This window comes from Malania oleifera, chromosome 1 (assembly GCF_029873635.1).
Source record: "Malania oleifera isolate guangnan ecotype guangnan chromosome 1, ASM2987363v1, whole genome shotgun sequence".
Lineage (NCBI taxonomy): Eukaryota > Viridiplantae > Streptophyta > Magnoliopsida > Santalales > Ximeniaceae > Malania > Malania oleifera.
In genome coordinates, this window is record NC_080417.1 from 12251246 (window position 1) to 12273825 (window position 22580).

Consider the following 22580-nt stretch of genomic DNA (forward strand, 5'->3'; position numbering starts at 1 on the left):
TCTCATTTGAATTCTGATGAAATTTCATTGCATAGTTAAAATTTTGACAAGTTTTGCTAAAATTTCAAGATTTCGATAAATTGTAAATGATTTGTTGAAATTTCGATGGAAATTAAGCAAGACGGAAATCGACTACCATTTCAATTTCGAGGGTGATGGAAACCGGAAATTTCAATGGAAAATTTTAAAATTTCATGGAAATTTGAGACCATGATTGCAAGTCACATAAGTGTGCTAATTGTTGGCCTGGGTGTGCATCTAGAGGGAGGGGGGATGAGTCGACGTCTTTTGCGGTTATATAAATTTTTTCTACTGACACAAAAATATCTTGGCCAGAAGCAAGGGTATTATACCACAATATATTTCAAAGCAAATAAACATAAGCAAGCAAAGTAAAAGAGATAAGGAGAGAAGAGCTTGAGACTGCGATGTCAACGTGGTTCGGCATCCAGCCTACGTCCACGCCTTGAGTCCAATTCAAGGATTCCCAAATCCACTAAAGAATCTCCTTTCGATCCGGAGAAGCCTTTACAACAAGGGAACAAATCCCAGCTGCTCACCAAGAGCTCTATCAAGGTGTTCACCAAGAACCACCCTGTTAGCTCTAGTGGCTAAGGTTTCTCATTCTAGCTTGTTTTGATGATTTCAACCCATTAGTGTCCCTCACGGTATCTGATCGATATTATCGAGTCCAGTTTAGGTAGACAGGACAACATTCAAGTAAGCACAAGGTTCAAAAATATATTAAAGAAGCAACAAGAAAAAGGTCATTATCAAAGTTCAACGCATGGAACACCCGAAGCAAAACCAACCAAAGCATATGTGAAAACTTAAAATATTTGTATGATTATGTGTGAGGTAGGAACTACTTTGTAACTCTTATGCGTGTGATTTGTTCAAGAATACATTGTAAGAGTTGAGCAATTGCATCTGCATATAGTTCATAGTAGCTTAGAACATTATAACCGAGTTAACACATGCATCCCAAGTCATACACTGCATAAGATGTCAAAATGAGTTTCAAAATAAGTTTTATTAACAAGACATCCAACAATGGGTAAAAACTACACGTGAACAAGGTTGGAACATAATTAGAAGTATACATGTCATTTGAACTTGTCCTAACACATTTAGATACTTATTTATGTAGTAAAACAAAGGGACTCGTCGACGAGAACAGGGAACTCGTCGACTAGTATATATAGGGGACTTGTCAATGATAGTAGGGGACTCATCGACTAGTGTATAAAGGAGACTCGTCGACGTGAACATGAGGCTCGTCGACAAAGATATACCGAGACCTGTTTGAGGCCTACAGAGAAGACTTGTCGATGATAGCAGGGCACTCGTCGACTAGTCCATAAACTTGTCAACGAATGGTTTCGAGCAGACTACAATAAATGCGTGAACAGCTAGTTTTTGCTCTGTCTCTTCTCCATTATGCCCAATGGCTAGCCAACGACATGCTCATCTTCTTGGCAATATATATACCTCATTACCATTCATTTTACATTGATCGAGCATTTTGGTTGTTGAGAAAAATTAGTTAAGCATTCATTCTAGGTTTTCATATTGCTAAAGCTCTCTTGCACTCTATTCTTATTTACGTATCACTTGAAAAAGAGAGTAGTGTGAGGTTTCTACTTGTAATATCAGCTTAAGAAGGAGCATCTCATAGTGTAACCACTTGCTTTTAATTCATTACATTTGAAGGTTCTTTGTGAGCCATTGAAAGGTGCTTCTTGGCGAACACCTTGGTGTAAGCTCTTGATGAGCAGTTGGGTTGTGTACCCTTGTTGTAAAGGCGTTTTCGGCTTGAAAGGAGATTCTTTAGTGGATTTGGGAATCCTTAGTTTGGTGCTAAGGCGTGGACGTAGGCTTGGAGCCGAACCACGTTAAATCGCCGTCTGTAGCTTCTCTCTCCCTCATCTTGTTATTTGTTGTGATTATTTGTTTTGTCATTTATTGTGATATTTTTTACTTGCTTCTTGTCAAAGTTTTTATTTTGTAGCAATCTTGTCTGCGAAAAACGTCTATTCACCCCCCTTTAGACGCACACTAGGGCCGACAAGAAGCAAGTGAAAAATATCACAATATTGACAAAGCAAATAATCACAACAAATAACAAGATGAGGGAGAGAGAAACTCAACACATCGATTTAACGTGGTTCGGCTCCAAGCCTACGTCCACGCCTTTGCACCAAGCCAAGGATTCTCAAATCCACTAAAGAATTTCTTTTCAAGCCGGAGAAGCCTTTACAACAAAGGTACACAACCCAGCTGCTCACCAAGAGCTTACACCAAGGTGTTCACCAAGAAACACCTTTCAATGGCTCACAAAGAACCTCCAAATATAATGAATTAAAGGCAAGTGGTTACACTATGAAATGCTCCTTTTTAAGCTGATATTACAAGTAGAAACCTCACACTACTCTCTTTTGCGAGTGATGTGTAAACAAGAATAGAGTGCAAGAGAGCTTGAGCAATATGAAAACCTAGAATGAATGCTTCACTAATTTTTCTCAACAACCAAAATGCTCAATCAATGTAAAATGAATGGTAATGAGGTATATTTATTGCCAAGAAGACGAGCATGTCCTTGGCTAGCCGTTGGGCATTAATGGAGAAGAGACAAGGAAAAAACTAGCCGTTATCGTGCATTTATTACAGTCTGCTCGAAGCCACTCGTCGATGAGTCCATGGACTAGTTGACGAGTCATACACATGCATTAGTTGACGAGTGCCTTGCTATCGTCGACGAGTCTTCTCTGCAGGTTTGAGACAGGTCTCGGTATCTCTTCGACGAGTCCCCTATTCACGTCGACGAGTCACCTTTATACACTAGTCGACTAGTCCCCTGGTCTCGTCGACGAGTCGCCTCTTCAATCTCAAGTGGTCTCAGGATCTCCTAGTTGACGAGTCCCCTGCTATCATCGACGAGTCCCTTGTATATACTAGTTGACGAGTCCCCTGTTCTCGTTGACGAGTCCCTTTTCTTTACTACATAAATATCTAAATGTGCTAGGACAAGTTCAAATGACATGTATACTTCTAATTATGTTCCAACCTTGTCCAAGTGTAGTTTTTACCCAATGTAAGATATCTTGTTAATAAAACTTATTTTGAAACTCATTTTGACATCTTATGCAGTGTGTGACTTGGTATGCATGTGTTAACTCGGTTATAATGTTCTAAGCTACTATGAACTAAATGCAGATGCAATTGCTTAGCTCTTACAATGTATTCTTGAACAAATCACATGCATAAGAGTTACAAAGTAGTTCCTACCTCACACACAATTATACAAACATTTTAAGTTTTCACATATGCTTTGGTTTGTTGTGCTTCGGGTGTTCCATGCGTTGAACTTTGATAATGACCTTTTGCTCATTGCTTCTTTAATATATTTCTGAACCTTGTGCTTACTTGGATGTTGTCCTGTCTACCTGAACTGGACTCGATTAGATACCTTGAGGGACACTACGAAATCATCAAAACAAGCTAGAATGAAAAACCTTAGCCACTAGGGCTAACAACATCCCCCTTTTTGATGATGGCAAACCATTGGTGTTCTTTTGAAAGATTTTTCTTAAAAAAAATGCTCCCCCTTAAAATATGCATACATGTTTGAAAAATAATGTAATAATTCCTTCCCTTTAATGTATGCACTTTATGACCATCATATCATATTTTATTTTGGAAAAATCAAACAAAATTTTGGTAGCATGTTGTTTGTAAATAAAACATTTTTCCTTAAAGATCATGGTACAAACCTAATTGATTTAAGCAGTTCAGTATACACAACATTTCAGCAATATTCCCAATGTCAATTAGTAAATTCAACACAAACAATTTAGTATAGCCAATCACAATCAGTTCAGTAAGTCCAACCAGACAAGCAGTTAAATTAAGCGTAAGATATTAGCTAAGCACAACGGGCTTCCCCACAAGAAGTTGTTCTTCATTGGCGTGTACTCATTTGCATTATAAAATAGTGCTAACAATCATATTCATAACATAGTCAAGACAAATATCTAGGACAAGATGATTTGCATCAACCCAACAAAATGATGCAAACAGTAGCAACATAACAGCAGTATTTCTTTCTTTCTAAAAAAAACTTTCTTAAAAAAAACTTTCTTCTCATAATACAATTTCTTTTTCTTCTCCTCCTTTGCCATCATTAAAAAGAAACGAGAGCATCCTATGGGTTGTGGTTGAGATGCTCAAGAATCGCAGCTAAATTAGAATTGACGTGAGTTATATAAGCTTCTTGAGCTTGAGTGGCTGCGCAGTGTTCCTGCCGCATGGATGCCATCTCTAGTTCAAGTCTGTCAATACGTTCCAAAATGGGATCAATTGGCTGTCCTTCGGCTGTTGTGTCTTCTTCCATAGTAGCTTCCATTTCATCTACCGGCTCGTTAGCCAGTTCGGCAGATTTCTTCCAAATCCTATCCTACTCATCCCATACGAAATGCATTCGGTGAAGGGTAGCCTCAGAGTAAATCTCTTCCTGTGAAGGTACAACACTTGGCATGCCGGCTTGAAGGATATTAAAATGATCAAAGAATTTGGTAAGCAGGCGCCCATATGGCAAGCACCCCTTTGTTCTTTTTAAATCCTCTTCCATATGTTGTACAATAATAGTTGGCAAATATATGCCCCGGCCATTCCACAGAAAATACATGGCAAAGATATCACCTAAGGTCACCCAATCTCGCCCGCCCTTGCGTAGCGAGAGATTATACGTAATCATATGGTGCAGGATTCGGAATTCAACCGTAAGGTCCTTAGATTTCGGTTTTGCAACTTTAGGAATATCGGGGTCATTCGTCACTAACTTCAAAGCCTCGTGTGTATCGAACCAATCATACCCTGAAGGCCACGCTGCCTTGGGAAGGCTTTGAACAGGGTAAAACTGGCATCCTAAAACCTCAGAAAAGGTTTGGTTTGATAACCAAATCAATTTCCCGTTAACGGTAGAGTAGGCCACACAACCACGGGAGGACTAAACAAAATTCGCATAAAATTCTTGGACTAAATCGACAGAGACAGGTTCATGTAATGTAAACAGTGCGTCCCAAACAATTTCTTTGATTTTCCCTAATAATGTGGAGAAATTATCCTCAAGAAATTGTTCTGGAACGATCTTACCGTGAATGATATTCCGCTTAGAATGTCGCCGTTGTAGCGGAATGCAGCCTCGGAAGACACAAATCGCCCACTTGTACCTTTGCGTGCTTGCTCGGATGAGGGGTTCTGAGAAGAGCCCTCGCGTATCTCAGGTTGTTGGGAAGAGCTGGCAGTCTTCTCTTGGATCGGGGTGCCATGGAGTAGTTTGGTGCTTAGGGATTCAAGAGATTTGGAGATTGGGACATAGGAGACAGGGGAATGGGGCGTATAGAGTTTAGATTTGGTGCGCTAGAATTTTAATTGCCCTAACAGGACTCGTCGACGAGTGACATACGCTAGTTGATGAGTGGTTCCTTACCGATCGTCAACGTGTGAAATACTATAGTCGACGAGTGACTCTTTAATTCTCGTCGACGAGAGCCTCTGGCTCGTCGACGAATGTAGTTAAAACTGCTGCCTTGGAATTCAATTTTGAGCCACTTAAGAATAAAATGATTTGGGTGTTTTAATCATAGATCCTTTGAAGTGCACATACCCAACTCATGTCTAATTTTATTAAATCTCTCTTCGTTTAGGGGTTTAGTCAAAATATCGACTAATTGATTTTTGGTACTTATGTATACTAATGCAATGTCCCCCTTTTGTGCGTGGTCTCGAATAAAATGATGTCGGATTTCAATGTGTTTAGTCTTAGAGTGCAGACACAAATTTTTTGAGATGTTGATGGTACTAGTATTGTCACAATGGGTTGGTGTACCCTTTATTAAAATTTTGAAATCCTCTAGTTGCTGCTTCATATACAACGCTTGAGCACAACAACTACCGGCTGCTATATATTCAGCCTCGGTGGTTGAAAGGGCAATTGAGGTTTGCATCTTGCAAAACCATGAAACAAGTGAGTGTCCCAGAAAGTGACACGTACCACTAGTGCCGTTTCTATCGGTTTTGCACCCCCCCCCCCCCCCCCAATAGTCAGCATCTGAATAGCAGGTGAGATCAAATGGAGCATTCTTAGGGTAAAAGAGCCCTAAATCATGTGTTCCTGCTAAGTACCTAAATATTCTCTTAACAACATTTAGATGTGACTCTTTGAGACATGATTGGAATCTAGCACACGAGCAAACACTGAACATAATGTTTGGCCTGCTAGAAGTGAGGTATAGTAAACTACCAATCGTCCCTTTATATAATTTTTGGTCAACATTCTTCCCATTTTCATCACTATCAAGTTTTGTTGTTATGCTCATAGGGGTTGCTTTTGTTTTTCCTATTCCAAGTCCAAATTTCTTAAGCATGTCCTTGATGTACTTGGCTTGATTAATGAATATTCCATTCTTAATTTGTTTTATTTGCAAGCCAAGGAAGAAGGTTAATTCGCCCATCATACTCATCTCAAATGTTTCCTGCATAGTTCGGGCAAATTTTTTACACATGTTTTCATTTGTAGCACCAAAAATGATATCATCTACATAAATCTGTATGACAAGCATATCATTTCCCTTATGTTTTAAGAACAAGGTAGTATCAAATTGTCCTCTTGTGCAACCATCTTCTAAGAGAAACTTACGTAAGCATTCATACCATGCTCTTGGTGCTTGCTTAAGTCCATATAGGGCTTTTGAGAGTTTAAATACATATTCAGGGTGAGTATGACTCTCAAAACCTGGGGATTGCTTGACATAGACTTTTTCTTCTATGTATCCATTTAGAACGACACTCTTTACATCCATTTGAAATAATATGAAATCTTTGAAACATGCAAAAGCAAGTAACATCCTAATAGCCTCAAGTCTTGCAACAGGGGCATAAGTTTCATCGTAATCAATTCCTTCTTGTTGATTATACCCTTTTGCAACCAATCTAGCTTTGTTTCTCACAATGTTACCATATTCATATTTCTTATTCCTGAACACCCATTTTGTGCCTATTATCGTTGTGTTCTTGGGTTTAGGAATCAATTCCCATACTTTGTTTCTTTCGAATTGGTCAAGTTCTTCTTGCATGGCGATGATCCAACTCTTGTCATTTTTCAGCCTCCCCAAAGTTCTTAGGCTCTATTTGGGACACGAAGGTAATATGATTACATCCGCTTCTCAAGTGTGACCTAGTACTAACTCCTTGCGATGGATTACCTGTGATGAGATCAATTGGGTGGTTTTTAACAAATTTCCAAGCTCTAGGGAGTTTCTGATTTTCTTCTTCAGGTCTTACAGAATCTTCCTTAGGTGATGACTCCTGATGATCATTTTTGATATCTTGGGAATTTTCATCTTGTTCATCATTTATATCAAGTTGCTCAAGTTCCCTTTCAACTCTCATGGTTGTTACTTGTTCATCTAAGTCAACTGTTACTTTGGGTGCATATGGGTTAGTTTCTTTAAAAATAACATGTGTTGATTCTTGATTAGTTTGGGTCCTTTTATTAAATACTCTATAAGCTTTACTATTTATAGCATACCCTAGGAAAATCCTTTCATCGGATTTTGAGTTAAATTTTGCTAAGTGGTCTCTATCATTTAAAATAAAGCATTTGCATCCAAAGACCTTGATGCGTGAGATGTTTGGTTTTCTACCCTTCCATATCTCATATGGGGTTTTGCCTATTTTGGATCTAATAATGACACGATTACTAACATAGCAAGCTATACTAACAACTTCAACCCAAAAATATTTTGGAAGTTTATGTTCATTAAGCATTATTCTAGCCATTTTTTGGAGCGTTCGGTTCTTTCTTTGAACTACTCCGTTTTGTTGTGGAGTTTTAGGTGCGGAAAGCTGTGTGAATAATCATTTTCATTACAAAACTCTTCTAATTCTTGGTTTCTAAATTCTCTTCCCCTATCACTCCTAATGTGGATAATGGGCATACCTTTTTTGTTTTGTACTTTTCCACAAAGGTGAATAAAAGCACTGCATGTCACTTTTGTTTGCTAGAAAAATAACCCACGAAAATCTTAAGAAATCATCAACAATAACAAATGCATATAATTTTCCATTTATGCTTGCAACATCAATTGACCCAAATAAATCAAGGTGTATTAATTCTAGAGGTCTTGATGTGGAAATCATTTTCTTGGTTTTGAAAGGTGATTTACTTTGTTTTCCATATTGGCAAGCATCACACACTTTGTCTTTAATATAGTTGTCCTTAGGCAAGCCATTCACTAGTTCTTTAGAAGATAATCTATGCAAAAGGTCCATGCTAGCGTGACCTAACCTCCTATGCCATAGCCAACTAGTTTCACTTGTTATGGCCAAACATCTAATATCACAAGAATTAATATCATCAAATTCAATGGTGTAGATGTTTGATTCATGCTTGTCCACTAAGATAGTATTTCCATTAAAGTCAGTTATTAAGCATTGCGTAGATTGAAATACAATATTTAGTCCTTTATCGCATAGTTGACTAACACTCAACAAGTTATGCTTATCTACAAATGCAACATTATCAATAGATAGAGATGAATACCTATTTTACCTTTATTGATGATTCTTCCCTTGGCGTTGTCTCCAAACGTTATGAGCCCTTCTTTCTTGTAGGAAAGAGAAGTGAATTTGCTGATGTCTCCCGTCATGTGCCTTGAACACCTGTTGTCAAGGACCCACTTATTCTTTATCGAAGAGGTCTTCAAGCAAACCTGCAAATGAATTAGGTGATTTGTTTTGGTACCTAATTTTCCTTGGGTCTTATGGGGTTAGTGTTCTTGATCACCCATTCGTACTTCTTTCCTTTTCCTTTGTTTCCTCTAAAAGGACAAGTGAAGCGTACATGACCTTTTCTTTCACAGTATAGGCAAAGTTTTATTAGCATGCAGAGGGTTTGGTTTGGGTGCTGGATTTTTGTTTGGTAATGAGTTTCTTTTGACACATAGATTTGTAAAACCAATAGATTTGGATGATGAAAAACCATAACCTAAACCTTTTTTGAAAATTCCAAATCTTTGAGCCCCAGGCAATTTGTCAAAATTCTCCTTTCCATTTGCAAACTTGTAAATAATCTTGCTTTGGTCCTCAATTTTCTTTTTCAAAGACGAGTTTTCCTCAACACTTTCATTAATTTGATTTTTCAAATTTTCGATTTTCTTTTGGAAAAACTCACTATTCGAGAACTTTCATTAAGTTCTTCAATTTTTGTATTCAAAGAAGCATTTTCTTCCTTTAAAGAAAAACAAAAACATACTTCTTTTCTTTTGCATTTTGAGTGTGTTTCTTTAAGATGTTTATTTCTCCTTTTAGTTGCAATTAATTCATTATAAAGTTTTCTACAAGTTTCTTCTAACTCATCATATGAAGTAGAGTAATCGTCATCAGAATTTACCTCATCTTGCTTATCTGCCATGAAGCAAAAGTTTGCAACTTCTTCTTTGTTTTCTCCGTCGGTAGAGAGTCTATCGAGCTCATCCCACTCGGTTGCATTCATGGCCTTATATTTCTTTTTATCTCCTTGTTGATTGTTGTCCTTTTTGAATTGGGGACATTCAACTATACGGTGTCCGACCTTCTTGCAATTGAAGTACCTCATGCTTGATTCTCCTTTGTCTTTTTGCTTACCGGCCTTTTTGTTCAATAAAAATCTTCTAATCTTCCTAGTGATGAGAGCAATTTCTTTATCATTGTCGCTCTCTTCTTCCACAATTTCCTTTTTGCTTGCTATCTTTAAAGCCATATTCATTGTCTTTTTCGGCTTTTCTACTTCAGTTGTAGCATTCTTCTTCTTGGTCTCATAAGTCGTGCGATACGCGATGAGTTCATCAAAAGTGACTATAGATAGGTCCTTTGCTTCTTCAATTGCCATAAACTTTGCATGCCACGACTCAGGCAATGAACGAAACACTTTTTGCACATTGTCTTCCATAGAGTATTCCCTACCAAGTGCTTTCAAGCCATTCGTTATATGTGTAAATCGTGTAAACATGGAAGTAATTGACTCACCTTCTTCTATTTTTCATATTCGTTAACCAACATATAAATTTTTGACTTTTTAACTTGAGATGTACCTTCATACGTTACCTGGAGCTTTTTCCCACATCTCCTTTGTGGTGTTGCATCCGCAAATACGGTTGTACTCTTTATCACTTATGACACAATAGAGAAAATTTTTTGTTTTGAAATTTAGTTGAACCAACTTTGAGTCGGCGTCCGATAGCTTCCCGATTGGTATGAGCTCACCTTTGTCATCTTTAAATATGTAATCTCCTTCGGTGATCGCATTCCACATTTTCAAATCGTATACTTGGATGAAGATTGTCATTCGGTCTTTCCATGTCGGATAGTTGCTTCCGCTGAATTTTGGTGGATGGTTAACAGATTGCCCTTGGGCAAACATGTCCGCCATTTGATCTTTGCGCTCTAGATGTTACTCCGAAGGTCAAGCGACTCGCTCAAATACCACTTGTCGGCCCTAGTGTGCGTCTAGAGGAGGGGGGGTGAATAGACGTTTTTCGCAGACACACCTTACCAATGGTTCACAAAGAACCTCCAAATACAATGAATCAAAGCAAGTAGATACAATATGAAATGCTCCTTCTTGAGCTGATAATACAAGTATAAACCTCACACTACTCTATGTTGCAAATGATGTGTAACCAAGAATAAGTAGCAAGAGTGCTTTGAGCAAGTGAAAGACAAGAATGAATGCTTCAACTAACTTTTTAAACAACAAGTGCTCAATCAATGTGTTCAATGAATGCTAAAGGGGTATACTTATGGCCAAGGAGACGAACTAGCCGTTGGCTAGTCGTTGGGCATTTATTGAGGCAAGAAAAATAAAAAACTAGCTGTTTTCAGTGCATTTATTATAGTCCGCCTCCATATAAAACCATTAACGGTTTTTCAGGGCTCTCCCAAACCATCGACAGTTTCTTGTAGGCTAGACTTATTTTGGCCTTTTTTCTAGAAACCGTCTAAGCACTTGATTCGTTCCATTCCTTTGGGTGCTTAACCATTGTTTAAACAAAATGGGGATCAAGTTTATGATATATTAAAATACTAATCTTTTTTAAAACTTGTCCTTATAAAAATTTGTTAAGTATAGGATATCTTGTATAAAATGCATTTGAAAACTTGTTGAGTTTGTTAATGATATCCTATAAACTATCATGCAAATGCAATTGCTCAACTCTTGCTAAATATTCTTACCAACATCATTCCACAAGAGTTATAGGAATTTCCTACCTTACACACAACCCAATATACATATAAGACTTCATGTAGACTTCAGTTGGTTGTGCATTGAGTATTCCTTGTGTATGCTTTTGCTCATTGCTTCATCAGAGTTTGTCTGATCCTTATGCTTGCTTTAGTATCAACTTGTTGTTCTATATTGAACTAGAGTGCATAGGTTGGTTAGTCTTGAGGGTCACGAATGGGTTGTTATCATCAAAATTAACTGGATTGGGATACTTTAGCCACTAAGGCTAACACTAATTATATTTCTTTATAAGACTACTTTATAAGTCATTTAAAGATTTCTTTATGAGATTTCCTTATGAGTTACTTAAAGACTTCTTATTTGTTGCTAACAATAAAATAAGAAATAAGTGTGTTTTCAATATGTGCAACATTCTTCTGTTCCACATATATATGTTAAAATATCAAAGAAATTGTATAAAATAAATTTATTATAATTTCTTAATGATGCCCATTTGCAATTCGTTAATTAATTAGATGGGCATGACCATTTGGTTTATATTGTTGTTCATTCATTTTTAAATTTATTAATTTAAATCATAACTTGTTTAACCTTCAGTAATTATCTGCTTGGCCATTAACCCATTGTGCCACCCTTAGTCCCTTAGGAAGAGAGTAAGATTTTAGAGAAAAAATTCTATGAAGAACCCTAAAATATGAGTCAGACATATGGAAAGAGAGAGTGCAATATTCTTCCGTAGTTCCAAAAGTATGTTGAAATTTTCAGAAAAATATATAAACTAAATTTATTCTAACTTCTAGTAGATACCCATTTGTAACCTCTTTATTAATTGGACGGGCCACTCATTGATAAATGGGTTAACTTAATTCCAAAACTGTTTAACTCACTCATTACCTATTTGGCCGTTGACCCATTTTGCCGCTCATGGGGAATAAGATTTTAGGGAAATTAATTTCTTTTTATAGCGAGCCCTAAAATATAATATGGACACATAAAAAGATAAAAAAAAAAAAAAAAGTTAAAAAAAAATCTTGACATCTGCAACATGCGAACTTGCTCTTTGCCCTTGTGCCTATTGTTGTGAAGAAGTGTATTCTTGCCCCACAAGTCTAGAGGATGTAGGCTAGGTCCCAGCTGTCCTTGGCTGCATTGGTGAAACTCAAAGATTAAAAATTGAAAATCCACTTTTTCCCCTAATGGGATGAAACCGGATTCAAATGAACCAAAAAGCCTATGATAATTGTTGAGGTTTTTTTTGATTAAATTAATGACCTAACTTGAAGATAGGTCTCTCCCTCTATTTATAATACAAATCAAATACGTTCTGATGATCATAGTACCTTTACTCACTCTCACTTGTTAACATATTAACACAATAATAATAATACTAAAAGACTAAAATAAGCTTTAAACTCCCCCTCAAGTTGGAGCTTAAATATCACATGCTCCTAGCTTGTTACATATAAATTTAACACGAGCATCCCCTAAAGCTTTGGTAAACAAATCAGAAGTTGTGTATCTGAATTCACATAAGTGGTAGTAATGAGCTTCTACACAAGCTTCTCCTGAACAAAATAGCAATCAACTTCAATGTGTTTTGTTTACTTATGAAAGACGAGTTGGAGGCAATATGAAGAGCAACTTGAGTATCACACATCAACTTTATGGGCTAAGAATGTGGAAAACTCAATTCTTCCAACATGTTCTTCATCCAAATAAGTTAACAAGTAGTGTGAGTTGTAGCTCTATACTTTGATTCAACACTTGATTTGGTCACTGCAGTTTGTTTCTTATTCTTCTAAGAAACCAATTTACCGCCAACCAAGATATTGTAACCCAATTGTGGATCTTCTATAGGAAGGCAACCTAGCTCACTCTGCATTTGTATATCCTTGAATATAAGTGTGTTGTAGTATGTGGCTCATATTGAGTGGAACACGTGTACAAAGAAAATAGGTTGAGAGCGATAGGATGCAAATGGGTGTATAAGAAGAAAGAAGCAGTATCGGAAAAAGAGAGAGAAGTGTTCAAGGCTCGTCTAGTAGCAAAGGGTTACTCACAGAGGAAAAGGGTTGACTATGATGAGATCTTCTTCCTTGTGGTCAGACACACTTCCATCAGGGTAGTGTTGGGTTTGTTAGCGCAATTTTGATATGCATTTGGAGCAAGTGGATGTAAAGAAAACCTTTCTTCAAAGTGATTTGGTGGAGCTGATTTACATGGTACAACCAGAAGGGTTTAGTCAGCTTGGATAGGGACACTTGGTCCGTAAATTGAGGAAATCACTTTATGGGTTGAAGTAGTCTCCGAAGCAATGGTACAAGCGATTTGACTCCTACATGATCTAGATTGGCTACAGGAAATCTGAGTATGATTGTTGTGTTTATGTGAAGAGCCTTGATGATGATTCATGTATTTTTTTGTTACTTTATGTTGATGATATGTTGATTGTTGCGAAAAGTATGAGTGAGGTTAATAAGTTGAAGACTTTGTTAAGCAAAGAATTTGACATAAAGGATTTGGGTGCGGCCATGAAGATTCTTGGGATGGAGATTCGCAGGGACAGAGCTTCCAGGAGATTATGCTTATCTCAGTGTAGCTATGTTGAGAGGGTATTGAAGAGGTTCAACATAGATAATGCAAAACCAGTGAGTACACCTTTGGCGAATCATTTCAGAATGTTTACCGCTCAGTGCCTGATGACAGATGATTATGTTCAAGACATGTCAAAGGTTCCATATACCAGTACAGTGGGGTGCTTGATGTATTCTATGGTTTGTATAAGATCGGATTTGGCACAAGTTGTTAGTGTAGTGAGCAAGTTTCTATGAAATTCGGGACGACAACATTGGGATGCAGTCAAGTGGATTTTCAGATACTTGAGAGGTACTACACACTATGACATCATGTTTGGCAGACAACAGGGTGATCCTTTAGTTGTGGAATATGTGAATGAAGACTATGTAGGGGACTTGGATGACAAGAGGTCTACCACAGGTTATGTATTCATTCTTGTGGGGGCGCCTATTTGTTGGAGATCCTACTGAGTCAGAGTATATGGCAATGGTTGAGGTTGCCAAGGAAGTTTTGTGGCTTACTAGGTTGGTCAAGGAGCTGCGTATCAGTAAGGTGGAGTTTAGTTGCATTGTGATAATCAAAGTGCCATTTATTTCGCGAAGAACTAGGTGTATCATATGAGGACCAAGCACATAGATGTGAGTTTTTATAGGATCTGAGAATTGGTTTCTTATGGTGAACTATTGCTTGAGACAGTTCACACTTCTGAGAATGCAGTAGACATGTTGACAAAGCCTGTTACCACAAATAAGTCCAAGCACTGCTCGGACTTAATTAATGTCTCCAGATGCTAGATGGGAGGCGTCCTAACCTATTGTCCCAAGTGGAGTTCCAAGTTATGTTTCTTTTTCTCCTAAGGGGTTAATATTCGTCAAGGTGGAGATTGTTGTAGCATGTGTCTCATATCGAGTGGAACACGTGTACAGAGAATTTATTGTTTTATTGGCTGGGACGATTAATGGGTTGGGGGTGCAGGGCAACGCTCCCGCGGTACGGGGGTATTTGAGGAATTTTTTTAATACTTCTTTACGACTAGGGTTAGTATAAATATATATGATGTAATTTTTATTTTGATATAGTCAAATCCAGCCGCTGCTCGCTCCTGTGGATGTAAGCACATTGCCGAACCTCGTTAAATCTGTGTGTTTTTGTTGCTTTATCTATCTCTTTGTTTTTCGTACTATGCATCATAATTGATACACGTTTCACAACAAAGTGTGACCTTGATCTTGATATAAAAGACCTCTCCCAAGTGAACCTTTGTGATATCTCAAGATACATTACTACGCCCTAGTGACTTGTCCTCGGAGAATCCAGAAATTGACTCACAACACTTGTTGCAAAAGATATGTTCAGCTGAGTGATTGTGATAATTCAACTTTCTAACAAGTCTTCGGTATCATCTAGGATTAGGCAACAAATCACTCATATCCAACTCTAACTTGCTGTTAGCATCGATGTGTGATACTCGTTTGGATCCCAATAATCCAGTTTTATTTAATTGATCAAGAACTCCACTATGAAAAAATAGTTTCCATATGAGATCTAGATACTTCTGTACCTTAGAAGTATTTCAACAGTCCCAAATCTTTGGTTTGAAACTTAGTCTATAACAAAAGTTTGAGATTCTAAATACCTTTATCATCATCATGTGTAAAAACAATATCATCCACATACACAACAAGGAGGATCCTACTCAATGAAGTATGTTGATAAAACATAGAGTGTTCCACTGCATACCGTCAAAGACCAAACTCAAGTACTACAACACTAAATCAACCAAACCATGCTCTAGGAGACTGATGTAAGTTTGAAAACCGGAGAAAAGGTGTCAGAATAATTCAAACCATACACTTGGGCAAACCTCTTAGCAATAAGACGTGCCTTTAGATGAGCCACAGAACCATCAGATTTGGGTTTCACAATGTATACTTGTGAAACCCACCACAGACTTGTCAAGAGGAAGAGATACCAAGTCCCAAGTAATGTTGTCCTATAAAGCATTTTTCTCTTCAACCATGGCGTTTCTCCACTCAGAGTGGGATAAGGCTTCTAAAATAGATTTAGGAATGGCAACTGATGATAGAGCAATAACAAAACAATAATAGGAGGGTGATAAGAAGACATAGAAAACATAGTTGGAAATGGGATGTTGGGTAGATGTGTGTTTACCTTTGTGGACAACAATGGGAAGATCAACATCATGGGAAATGTGATCATCGGACGAGGAAACCAAAGCTGTGGCAGTAGAAGCTAGAGGGGATTCTCTTCCTTGGAGCCATCATTGTGAATAGACCTACAAATTAGGACGATCGAGATGATGATGACTCGAACTACAGAAGACATAGATGGTTGATTGGGCAAGGACAACATACTAGAATATGGAAGAGTAGGCAAAGGAAGAGACTCATTGAGATTAGAAGCACTTAGGAACTAGGTGTAGTAAGGTACAGACTCAAAAAAGGTAACATTTGCAGAAGCAAAGAGGCAATGCAGCGTAGGACTATAACAATGATATCCCTTTTTGAGTATATGAGTAGTCCGAAAAGACACATTTTATAGCATAAGGATCCAACTTATCAATTCCTGGAGTTAGTTGATGAACAAAGGACACACACTCGAATATGGGAAGTAGGAAAAATAAAGGTGAATTAGGAAAGAGAATGGAGTAGGAAATTTTACCACTAAGAGCAGAGGATGGCATCCAATTGACCAGATAGCAAGCAATAAGTACCCAAAAACTTTAGATACATGCATTTGATAAAGTAAGGTTAGTGATTTCAAGGATATGTCTATTTTTCCTCTCTGCAACCCCATTTAGTTGAGGAATGTGGGCAAAGGATGATTGGTGAACAATACCAAACTGAGTCCTATAAGTAGTGAATTATGTACTGAAATACTCTTTAGCATCATCACTCTAAAGTATTCAAAATGGCTAACCAAATTGAGTCTTTATTTTAGAACAAAAGACACAAAATATATGAATTAACTCAGAACGATCTTTTATTAAATATAGCCAAGTCATCCTTGAATAATCATCTACAAAGGTTACAAAGTATCGGAAACCCAACTTGGACACAACTCTACTAGGACCTCGAACATTTGAATGGGCTAACATGAAAGGGCTTGCAAACCGTTTATTGACTTTGGAAGCAAAAGGGACACGATGATTCTTTCCCAAATAACATGACTCACAATCAAGACTAGACACAAAACTCAAATCAAGAACTAGATGTTTCAACATTTCCAATGAAGGATGACTAAGGCGACAATGAATTTGGAGAGGCATGGCTGCAGCAGTGCAGGCTATAAGGGGATAGCGGCTCAAAGTGATAAAATCCACCAGCTTCACGTCCTCCGCCAATCGTCTTTCTTGTATTCAAATCCTGAGTAACCACAGATTCAGGGAAGAATGTTACTGAACAATTCATGGATTTAGTGGGATTTACAATCCTAATTCGCTTAACGGCAGTGCTGGATCCATCAGCAAGAGTAACACGAGATAAATTTGCAGGACTGGAGAGGAGAGAAGAAATTACGTATACCAGTGATATGATTAGTAGCGGCTAAGTTTATAACCCAAGTACTAGGATGAAAAGTACTAGATTGCAGGCATGCTGTGGATTACCTGTTTAGGCAAGAGATGCAATGGGAATAGAAGCTTGTTGTGACGCTTGATACTACTAGAACTTGAAATACTCTTCCTCTGACACAGATACAATACGTTGCCCCTCATTTGGCCCCAAAGGTCTGGAGTTGGTGGTGGCTACATTGGAAACACATGAAGGTCTACCATGGAGATCTCAACACTGCTCAATTAAATGATTACCTCATCCACAATGAGTGCACTTGCGAGGAGTGCCTCTACCCTTGTTCATCTCTACCACCCGGACTGCTTGAATCACCTCGATAACTTCTTGGTTGTTTGGTAGAGAACTACAATCGCCTTGTGTGGCAAAGGCTGTCCTCTTAGAGCCAAACGCAAGAGCAAGAGAATGTGCACCAAAGGAAGCATGAAGGATGCAAGAATAAACATCGGCAATGATGGCAACTCTGCACTACTAAGTATGTTGGACTGGATTGCCTCAAACTTGGGTCTCAAGCCAGCTAGAACCCAAAGAACTGTCATATGCTCACTCTACTTCTGCATCCCACGAATGTCGATGGTTATAGGTTGCACAATGTTTAGCTCCTCATGAATACATTTCATCTCTCCAAAATAATCTGCAATACTCTTGTCTCCTTGTTATTAACTGAAAGTACTCTTGGGATAAATCATATATACGTGTAATGCTACTATATAGAAGTTTAGCATAATCCCAAATCTCCTTGCACGTATCTAGATGCATGCACATTCGTGCAATCTGGGGCTTCATTGAATTCCACAAGAGGGAGCAAGTGGTATGATTTTCCTAATCCCGCTAAATAAACCCGAATAGTTTAAGACCATTGAGCATAATTCTTTCCATCCAACTTTTGAATTGTTATCTATGGCATTGATGAAGATAACATGCTTTTGGTATTAATAGACTCCACATCCCAACATTCACAAACCAGCAGCCTCACCAATATCAAACAAGGAGAATAATCGAAATTGATCAGGACAACCACAAACAATGTGAAGCAACGAAACAACCATGGACGTGGTGAATCACTTACCAACTGATATACACTGCCACAATCTCACAACTCAACTTACAATCAGTGCCACTACTCCAAGAACTCACAAAAGAGCCTTTACTAACACCGAACTACAATTAACAGATTACCACGAGAGCATGGTTGAAAAAGGTTGGATCTTTGAGCAAAAAATATGCTCAACAGCTTGATAATATGGTCTAGGGAAGGAATCAGATCATGGTGGAGGAAAAAGAAAAAGATGGCTGGAATCTCTCTCACGTGCCAGCACGTGGGGTCGGGACTGCCGGCAGCCTGCCGGCACATGGGGGCGCATGAGGCACTTTCCGGCAATGGGGTTTTGTAGGGTTAGGCTTCAGAGGGTTCTGTTTTAGGCTATATGGTTGGTTTTGTGAAATAATGAAGGATGGAGGTGGATTTGAGAAGGGCAAGTGACAGGAAGGTGTTTTCCAGCAATGGCTGAATGTGATAGGGTTTAGGTTGGATCACGCTTTGATAGCATGTTGAGATTTTTGATTAAATGAATGAACTAACTTGAAGATAGGTCTCTCCCTCTATCTATAATACAAATCAAATACATTCTAATGACCATAATACCTTTACTAACTCTCACTAATTAACATACCAACACGCTTAATAATAATACTAAAAGACTAAAATAACCTTTAACAATAACCTATGAACTTCAACTGACGTGTCATCTCTCTCTTATTGCATGAGAAGTAAAAAGTTGAGAAGTAAAAAAGTTGCTTCATTGATATACCATGATGAGATCTTGCAATTTTGAAATTATGAAGAGCTGAATTGGACAATAAAATTTAACTGTGCTTGATTCCTGATTTGCAGGCTTTATGCAATGCTTATTGTGGTGAAACTTATGGATCAACTGATCTTAGCGAGCTTGAAAATGTGAGCAATGCAATTTTGAGGATGACATTTTACTGGTAAAACACAATTTTCAATTTGTTTAAATGGTAACTCAGCTGCAAAAAATTTCTCGCTGTTTATATTTATTGAACTTGATGATTTCCCAGGTACAATTTTATGCCATTGTCAAGAGGTTCAGCTGCTGTTGGATTTGTAGTTTTGCTTGGACTATTTCTGGCTGCTAATATGGAGTTCACTGGGAGCATCCCACAAGGTTTGCAGGTGGACTGGGAAGCAATTCTCGACTTTGATCCAGACTCCTTTGTGGATTCTGTAAAGAGTTGGTTGTATCCATCTCTCAAAGTTCCACCATCTGGGAAGGTAGAGTATCCAGATGTGGCATCCACTTTCCCAACGACGGGATCAGTTGTTGCTGCTCTAAGCTCTTATGATGACTGAGCCTTCTAAGGAAATTGGAGAGAAGGGCAGCTGCGTTATTAGGTCTGTTGAAATATTAGGGGACCTTTTCATGCCCCCCTTCAAATGAAGTCATTCCATTTTTTCCCCATGGCATTTGACGGCTCAGATCCATCCTTCAGCCTATTAACAAATTATGATAGAGATCCTTACAGAAAGTTGAAGATATAATAACAATGATAATTATGAATCCATTTCTTGTGCATAAATACGAAATAATCAAGTGCCTTGTACTTTGAAGAACACTTCATTTCTGATGCAATGAAGTGTGAACACAGCAGAATATTCATATTTCCATGGAGCGTTGCAGTGGTTCCACCCAAATTATGTGCTGGCTTTCTGAAATTTAACCCTGGTGCAGAACGTTTTAAGGAGCCAAACATATTCTGAGCAGTTGATCTCTAAGCTTGTTACTCTGTTGAATCCTGGACTACTGTAGAATACCTGGATCATCTCTTAGACAAGATTCCATCTTCTCGCCATCTTAAATTTTAACAAGCTTGTAATGCATGTTGTATATTGGTGTATCGTGTTGTATCTCTGGGTTGAAATTACAGTCCTTTTTGTCCCCAGTTATTTTCCATTGACTTGGGATTTTCATCTCATATATATATATATATTATCAAAGTTCAGCTTGTGGTTTTTACAATTTCACAGGATTCAGAAAGTATGCTGAATGCTCTGTTGTTGCACTTCGCATGCCTGTACGCAATGAAGTGCAATTTTCCTGTTGATTCATGATTGTTTATCTATGACAGTTTGGTTCAATAAAAATTTATGTTTGTTACGAATGCTTCTGAGACAACTGTTGAACAAGAAAGACGTGGATGAATTTGTTGAACTTTGGGATGAGAATTAGTGAACCCTTTGTGGCTGAAATAAAAAAAAAAAAAAATGAGAGAACTGCCACTACTGTGTATAGCTGGGGCAAACCTTCAAATTAAGGTGCCTTTTAGCCTGCAAATGGACTAGTGCTGGTTGGTCTTTATCTACTAGCTAGTTTACATTTAGGCAGACTAAAGGCAATTGTTTTTTTTGAAAAAATAACAACAATTCACTCAAATCCTAATCTTGTCCATGATTTCTCCATACATAGGTATGATAATTATCATATCCAATTTGGTCTAATACTACTCAGTTTTATCCAGGTGTATAAAATTTTAAATAGTGAAAATAACTATGTTTATGTCTAATTGGAATTTTAGATTACCAAAGAAATTGATGGATTATACATTCTCTCAGCTTTTATAAGAATATCGGATTCGTAGGGAATTCAATGGATATTGTTGCACATGATTTCTTAGACAAAATGTAGGGTTTCCAAGCTTAGTCTTAAAGAGTCCAAAAATATTTGAGCCAAAGGGCTATTTAGTGAATAGAGCAAGAGGGGAAAACCTATGGGTTTAGATAATTTACTTTTAATTATAATTGCTATAATGTTAAAATCTTCACATAAATGCTTTATTGTTTGGATTATAAATGCTTAAGAGCCATGCTAACAAATATAATATGAGATAATTTAATGTTGAAGTCGAGCTATAAAGCTAGTGACAATGTTTCCCATTAAATATCCCAGCCCGGGAGTATATAGTCCAAAGGGGGGAGGGATGAATGGACTCTTTTCGCGTATTCAAAATTTTCTTTACAAAACAAAAGTCTTGACAAGATGCAAGTAATTATATCACAATATATGAAATTTAAATCATGCACAAGACAAATAAATAAAGAGTATATGAAGAGAAAATCAACACCGAAATTTTAACGTGGTTCGACACTAAGCCTATGTCCGCGTCTTACCACCAAACCAAGGATTCCACAATCCACTAAAAAACGCCTTCACTAGCGGAGCAAGCCTTCACCAACAACGGTTTACAAAGAACCTTAGAAGAGATGATGAAAATACAAAGAGATGCTCCTCAAAGAGCTAATATGAAATACAAATCAAACTCTCATTATTCTCTCAAGGATTGAATCACACAAGATTAACAAGCAAGAGAAAACGAGCATTTGTAAATGAAAGACTAATATGCAAAGTGTAAAGTTTTAGGTTTTGTAATCCAAAGATATGATTGACTAAGATGATAAAAAACCTTACTAAATAAGTCTAAGAACTTGTAATTATAGCCAAAATATAAAGCTAGCTGTTATTGGACCATTGGGAGTGAATCCCAACAAAAACTAGCCTTTTCTAGCCGTTATTGTGTTGTTCACAAGATCACTGGTCGACCAGTCCCCTGCACTGGTCGACTAGTCACTGGCAAAAAGATATGTTTTAGCTACTGGCTATCACTGGTCGACTAGTCCCTTGCTCTGGTCGTCTAGTATCCTGAATAAGAAAAAGTCATCAGCATAAAAGTCGTGAGATTTTTTCTTAGCTTTCCATAGACATCAAGATTGTTCTTTTTTGAATTTTCTAGAAAAGGTTATGCCTCAAATACAGAAGGGTATTCAAGATTCGAGGCGCACTACGTTAGATGACGATTGCTTTGTTTTTCCTTATCAAAAAGCCTTTTAAAGACTTAAAATATTTTTGGACAAAAGTATATGAAATATATTAAGTCTAATGAAAATTAAAACTTCTCCAAATGAGTTTCCATTTGAATATAAGACATCTTGATTAAGAAAATACATTTGAAAACTTATTTGGATATCTTATATACTTCCATGTCCTTTATGAAAATATGCTTTGACTTTCTTGAAGCTCTTGGACATAAAACTCGTTTTATTAAAACCG

The 22580-nt window shown here is 37.5% G+C and overlaps 1 protein-coding gene across 1 annotated transcript in view; it reads left to right on the forward strand.

Annotated features, from left to right (window-relative positions):
* The window catches only part of LOC131155290 (suppressor of RPS4-RLD 1), a 94469-nt gene extending 73974 nt beyond the window's left edge, over positions 1–20495 (forward strand). Inside the window, exons 22-23 of the mRNA XM_058108327.1 lie at positions 19349–19446; positions 19537–20495. Coding sequence (XP_057964310.1) covers positions 19349–19446; positions 19537–19828 — 390 coding nt within the window. The 3' untranslated portion in view covers positions 19829–20495. The remainder of the gene's footprint in view (positions 1–19348; positions 19447–19536) is intronic.
* The last annotated feature ends 2085 nt before the right edge of the window (positions 20496–22580 follow it).